Here is a 6,908-nt window from a genome sequence, read left to right on the forward strand (position 1 = left end):
TTGTGTCATGTTGTACAATTAATTTAAGAAAAATTTTGTTAAAGAAAAAGAGGATAAGAAACCCAAACCTATTTATTATTTAGGATGTAGAATAATTATAAACCCTTAAATTGTTCTTGTTGATTGATCGACCACTCTTTAGTATTTTGAATTCCTTCTGAACCCACAGAAAGCTAAATGTTCATTAATTTTCAATATCCTTTATCATTAGTACCTACAATGCTGATCTATATATTCACATGTTTTTCATTATCCTGCAACATGCTAAAGGACAAAGTCACCAATCTGTACATTGATATATTTTATTTGGATGTATTCCACTATATATTTGCAACAAATATGCTAGTGATATTTTTGTGGCTTCCCAAGAACATCATAATGCCTTGTATTATCAAAAAATTTACAACATAGGCATGAAAGTCCAATTGGAGCTAAGGGATGTCACTTTTTTCTCCATGGAAGACCTTACAAATCAAAGGATTAGAAAAGACAAATTTTAGTAAATGTATATCATCATGTAGTGCAATAACACCCACAAGTTAATCTTCTTTCTATTTCAATATCTGAGTTAGAGAAATGAAATCAATAAATGATATAAAACTATGTTGTTCTGCATCTACTACAAAGACATTCTCACATAATTATAATTTATAGCTAAGAAAGAACTTCTAACCAAATCTTTATTAGATCCATGATTAAAGTGACAATTCACTAACACTTAATTAGAATCCGAATTATACAATTCCAGAGGGGTTGGTTCTTTCCATATCTTGATTTGTTATTCATGAATGAGGTGGACCAATTGAATATGTTGTCTGGGGGTGCCTATTTGTCAAGTGGTATAGAACTAGGTTGGAATCATTTTAGTTGTTACATGCAGTAGCCATTCAATGTCTTTTATCCCAAAATTCAGGTGGTCCAAAATTCATTAGCTGTCAAAGAATTGGGTGGTCCAAAAATTTAGAGATATAAATGATTGAAAGTAATAATGCAAACTAAATAATGATTCCAAACCTACAACAAAAAAATCTTCAATAACTTTTGTTCAAATGATGCAGCAAAACATACTTATTTAGGTTCAAGAAAGAGTATTAATTGTGGAAAGAAGTAGGTCTACTAGCTCACAAGTCTATCCAGGAAAGAAGTAAGAATGGTGAAGGAAATATGGCTCAAGGACAATTATGTATAGCCAAGACTAAGTTTGAAAGGATCTATAAATTATTGTTACTATTTTTCTAGAAACCCTCATCGAATTTGGCCTCTAAATTCCTGTAAATCACATGCTAGGCACCTTGAAGTGGTTCAACCTGCACTATAGATGGAAAAGTTAATGACCTCCAATCTATGCCTTATGTCACCTCAAATCTGGGATCACTTTTTTACTTTCAAATCTACCTTCAAAAACTCTATCAATACTTCTATAAACAATCTCAATTAAGTTTCCCTAAAATGAGATCGCCTCAAGAATAGCCTAGAAAGATCTTTCACTATTGATATACCCAATCTTGTGAAGTATTGTCTCTTTAAAAGCTCTTGATTCAAACCTTTTCTTTAACTCTCAAGCCAAGTTCTCCAAAATGAAATTTCTTGAATATCTTCAATTGGGCGCCCAAATTGTCTTTTTATTCGTCTTCCTCAAAACCCAATGCCATTTTTAGGTTATTTGACAATTGTAATTAATATGGAAAAATATGTGGGTCAGTTAACCAATAAAATTCTATATTGGGCTTTTGCCCATGGGCAATTCAGTCCTGGGAAATTGATGGATGCCATAAAATTGCTTGATGCCAACCAATATATTAGTTTCCTGAATTATCTGCTATAAGCATTGAGTTTATTTTTTTGGAGTGGACTATATAAAATTGAACAATGATATAGATTTCTCCTTTGAATGAATATGCACCTTGCATCTTTGCAAACTCTAGGGAATAAACCTGCATCTTACACGTCTTGTCAAATTATCTTCTTTAGTGAATCCTCAATTAAAATGTCACTGCTTTAAGAAATGCACTTATTAGTCCCTGCCACCCATAGGCAGAAACTAATATTTTCACTCAACTTCTGCATTAAATTGTGCATCGGGAGTCAGGATAATTGAAAAATAATCCCATAAAATTACGCATTGTTTCTCCCTTTCTTAAAACATCATTTCCTTTTGAAAATTATGAAATTCTCATTGGTGGGAATCAATTTTCCTAGCAGTCTTTTGGTTTTCCTTGTCATAAAATTCAACCCAAACAAATCTCGGGTTAGACGTGTTATTTAGACAGCCCACTGTACGTGCTTTTTGCATGCTCTTGTGACGTGGCTTGTCCATGCTTTCTTGAGATTGGTGTTATGGATCAGGGTTTCTTTATTACAGCAGGCGATTCTATTTTTGTAATGCATGGAATTACTTCATCTTGTAGCTACAGATCACCAGGTATATCCTCCTGACATTTCTTCTTTTAGGTGATTTCATTTTATTGCCCTATCCCTTTTTTCATTGCCGATAGGTTTTCACTTGTGGACGAGAGCCCCCAGAAATTCCTCATGTTGTTGCTTGCATCGGATGGAACATTAGGTTTGCGCACTGGTTTCCTGCCTGTCGCATATGCATTACACTAACCTGCTTATAGCGGTTTTGAATGACAGAGCAGCCAGCATGGGATAGAGAGCTTCTTTTTTGTGAGAGGGAGCTGCTAGAAGTCTTCCATTCGCGAGTGGGATGCTGCCAATACTTATTATAAGAACTTAAGAAACAGGGGCACTGATGTGTGGACAAAGAAATAGATGGAGTGTGAGGAATCAGAGATTTTGGTTGATAGGGATGATCAAGATGTGCTCCTGCAACAGGCGGTGAAAGGCATGTCTGACATGTCTGGGGTCAGCTGTCTCCACCACCGCTCAGCAAAAAACTCAGGTTAGAAATGTTGGAGTTCTACTTTACTCCATTAAATATCTCCTCTTCGTCTTTGATAGCTAAGCTTCCTTACTGGGCGAAGACGAGGCCAGCCTCCATGGATGGCTATGGTCCTGGATGACATCCTCTGGTGTGTTTTTGCATTTTTGTTGCATTTATTTATGGTTATTCAGTGAAATCCTCTGGTTATTTGGTGAAATTATCTAGTTATTTGGAGAAATTGTAGGGTATTTTCTGAGTTTATTTTTTCATATGGTGTGTTGTAGGGAGGAGGGAGAGGCAGGGCATTGATATGAACTAGATATCCTCGCTTGAATATGATGAAGAGGCTGTTGTGTCTTCTCCTAATAGCACCATTTTGTCCTTTCACATGGAAGAGGGCGGGCTTTGTTGCAATGGCAAAAACAACAGGGAGAGTGACAGGGCATTCTGGAGAGGTAGTGATGAAGAGGAAGGAGATAATAGCAGGAAGAAGCTCTGCCTTTCCAAAGATCAATCGGCTCTCCTAGAAGGAAGCTTTAAAAAGCACAACACACTCAATCCGGTAAATATTTGCTCAAATACTTTGAAAAAGTGCTCAAATTCTTTAAATTTGTGCTCAAATCCTTTTAAGTGTTCAAGTCCTTTAAATAATTTCTCAAAACCTTTAAATAAGTGCTCAAATCCTTGAAGTAAATGTTAAAAAAATCTAAATAACTACTCAAATTCTTGATGTAATTGCTCAAATCCTGCTCAAACTCTTTAAATAAGTGTTGAAATAAATTTATGGCGCAGAAGCAAAAAATTGCCCTGGCAAAGTAGCTCAACCTTTGTCCATGGCAGGTTGGAGTCTGGTTCTAGAACATACTGCTTACAAATGGTGTGAAGCAGACAGAAATGGAGTGCAAATTTTTGAAGCGGTGCTGTGAAAATTTGACGGAAGAGAACAGGCGGCTACAGAAGGAAGTGCATGAGCTGCGAGCTCTGAAGGTTTCAACTCCATTGTACATGCAACTTCCAGCGACAACCCTCACCATGTGTTCCTCCTGCGAAAGAGTGGGAAGTCTCATACATAAGAGATGAATGGAATCACATCAACTACCTTAAGAATAATTTGAAGGAATCAACAGTTTTCATATATTTTGCAAATGTTATTGTCTTATGATTATAATTTCTAGGCTTAAAATCTGTTAGCTTTTTTTAATAAGATCAAAATCTTTTATAGGTCAATTATGTCCTTGCCATCAAGTATAAAATATCCCAAAAATGGGTGTGCAAAAGCCTGGAGTTCTTTTCACACCTCTAAAAAGGCTAGAAATAAAATCATACAAGCTGATCATCAGTAAAATTCAGAGAAGCCTGCAATGGATTTAAATATACATCATTTCATTATCATAATTAGCCAAGTCAAATGGATTATAGGAATATGAAGGCACTTCCACCATTAGCATGTTTATTTGAGAATATGGAGAAATATACTATTTGGAATCTTGTATTTGTCTATGGCATCTTTTCTCTGAGGTTCTCTAGTATTTCTCTCAAATTATCTTTGCTTTCCTTTAAATACATCCATGCAACAAGAGATTTTGTTCAACTCTTTTAAGTTTTGTTTTGAGATTATCAGCAGAAAACTGACATGAAGGGAAAGCTATACATTGGATGCTTCAAACAACCATCAATCTCAAACATATCAATACCAGATATGGAAGTTCTGTGGAGTTCAATTTATCATGATTTATGACCCCTTGTTGAATTTATTGCAGGCAATGGAGAGGAGGGCAAAATTATCTGTTCATGTTCCACGTATAGCATATGAGTTGAAAGGGAATGTAGTTGATAAGAAAAGAATAGGGGGATGGAAGGCATCACCTTTCATTATAGGTATAGTAGACTAGCACATTTTTGAAATCAATGCAATGCTTGGTTTCAAGTAACATCTACAGTTTCATGTATTATTATTATTTATTCATTTGTTATGTGTTAAGCATTATGTTTGAGTAGACTTGTGTCAAGTAACATCTATAGTTTCATTTATCATTATTATTTATTCATTTGTTAAGTGTTAAGCGTTGTGTTTGAGTAGACTTGACACAAGATTTTTCAAATAAGAGGCTTATAATTTATCGTTGTGTATTATACTCTTCTCGTCTTTTTGTAGAACATTAAACAAATGACAGTAAGTTTACTCTTTTTGTGTGGAACAGCTTGTCACTTCCTCAACAATATAATCTTTATATGGTCTCTCATTTTTCTTTTTTTGTGGATTAACAGTTTAGCACTTCCTTAACAACGTAATCTTTATATGGTCTCTCATTTTTTTGAGTTTTGAATTGTGATTTAATTACTTTGAATATGTGTTGTCAATCTATACAGTTTTAATGGCCCTGTCCTCTAAATGTGTTTTTACTCAAATTAGATGAAATGATACTAATGTTGAATTCATGTGATACTTTGTAGTGAATGAGGTGGCTGAAAGGTTTGCATACTATTCAGTTGTTGTGAACATGTTCTCATACGTGATAACAGAGATGCATGGGAGCGTACCAAATGCTGCTAATTTTGTTACAGACTAGATAGGTGCTGCTTTTGTGCTCACACTACCTAGATCCTTCCTTGCTGATGCATATTTGGGATTCTTTAAAACAATTATTATCTTTCTTGCATTTATGCTAAGGAATAATTCAGCTTTCCCAATTATTATTAGTCTATATCGCCAACTTATGAGCCCCTTATTTGAGGTCTTGTATTCGAGTCTATTTGAAGTTAACACATAATAATAATTAATATTAACAAATAATAATTAATCTTGGTTTTGACCCATTTTACAGGAGATGTGCTACTCCTAAATGGACCAATAAGCTCTCTCAGGCCAACAAAATGAACTAAAAGTGGGTGTGAGCCAGCTTCCAAGTCTCAGATTCGGTTTTTATACGTTGCTCTATACATAATTGCACTTGGAACAAGAGGAATAAAGCCTTGTGTCTCCTCCTTTTGGAGCAGATTAGTTTGATGAAATGGATGAGGAGGAAAGAAAGGGAAAGTACTCCTTCAATTGGTTCTTCTTTGGCATTAACACCAGTGCACTACTAGGCATAACTGTGCTTGTATATGTTCAGGACATAAATGGATGGTTGTGTGGATTTGGGATTCCACCATAGCCATGTTGGTATCTATAGTTGTTTTTGTGTGGGGAGCTCCTTTCTACAGGTTCAAGTATCCTACTGGAAGTCCTCTCACAAGATTTGCACAGGTGTTATTTCAATTTCTATCTATAAGCGAATGGAGAATGAAGGATGATGAGAATAATGTTTTATATGAAGTGAATGGTGAAGCATATGCCGTTGAAGGTGTTCGGAAGCTTGATCATACTCATCAGTACAGGTACATTATGTTTTGATATCATGCTGTTTGAGTAGGTTTTTCTTAAACAAACCATCTTAAATCATATTAATAGGTATGTCTTCTTAAAAAAATGGGATCAGTCTGTTACAAATCTCCTATTGCCTAGTATCAAATCATATTAAATGTTTTGTGAAAAATGGTTTGTTTTCACCTCCACTATAATCACACTAGCATGGACAAAATATTCAACTATACATTTTAACCCCAATGCCTATCGACTGTACTCTTGCACCCTGCTGGGGTACAAGCACTAGTTTGTATTTTCATGCTTGTTGTTGGATCTATAATTGATTGTGGTGTTTACATTCTTTATGAGCCATGAAACAGTTGAATCCCTACATCTGTGTAATTAACATTCTATTTCAAACACCAAAAGCTATGCCTTTTTTTATTTCCTTAGTATAAATCTATTTGTTATGCAACTTATGTTACTAAAACTGGCATAACATTAGAAAATCAATATTTTGTTGACAAGAGCACCATATGAAGCCACTTTCTCTTCTAAACAATTCAATTTAATGGTTTTCACAAATACTAAGAAGAGGAAAGAAAATTTAAATTATACGTAATTCAAAATTTTTAAACGCAGAGATTAATGTCTTTCAATTTTTCTAGCCCAAAGGTT

General features: G+C 34.8%; 1 protein-coding gene across 4 annotated transcripts; it reads left to right on the forward strand.

Annotated features, from left to right (window-relative positions):
* Nucleotides 1-2,484: 2,484 nt before the first annotated feature.
* Nucleotides 2,485-4,371, forward strand: LOC149576276 (homeobox-leucine zipper protein HAT2-like). Of its 4 annotated transcripts, none has more exons than XM_089814434.1 (3): nt 2,485-2,902; nt 3,169-3,446; nt 3,677-4,371. In XM_089814434.1, the coding sequence occupies exons 2-3, from the start codon at nt 3,273-3,275 to the stop codon at nt 3,701-3,703; spliced, it is 201 nt and encodes a 66-aa protein (XP_089670560.1). In that variant the 5' UTR covers nt 2,485-2,902; nt 3,169-3,272; the 3' UTR covers nt 3,704-4,371. The 4 variants fall into 3 exon arrangements, with proteins under 4 accessions (XP_089670485.1, XP_089670642.1, XP_089670560.1 ...); XM_089814359.1 differs by having other exon boundaries at nt 2,485-3,032; XM_089814516.1 differs by having other exon boundaries at nt 2,485-3,032; nt 3,725-4,371.
* The last annotated feature ends 2,537 nt before the right edge of the window (nt 4,372-6,908 follow it).

Source organism: Cupressus sempervirens, chromosome 1 (assembly GCF_028749045.1).
Source record: "Cupressus sempervirens isolate cs-2001-9-10 chromosome 1, ASM2874904v1, whole genome shotgun sequence".
In the NCBI taxonomy this organism is placed as follows: Eukaryota; Viridiplantae; Streptophyta; class Pinopsida; order Cupressales; family Cupressaceae; genus Cupressus; species Cupressus sempervirens.

What these genes read in the sequence shown, in the direction of transcription:
- LOC149576276 (XM_089814359.1), top strand. Translation starts at nt 3,273, where the DNA reads ATGGAAGAGGGCGGGCTTTGTTGCAATGGCAAAAACAACAGGGAGAGT. An exon ending in AGCACAACACACTCAATCCG is followed by an intron (nt 3,447 to 3,676) that starts GTAAATATTTGC and finishes TTTATGGCGCAG; the next exon opens with AAGCAAAAAATTGCCCTGGC.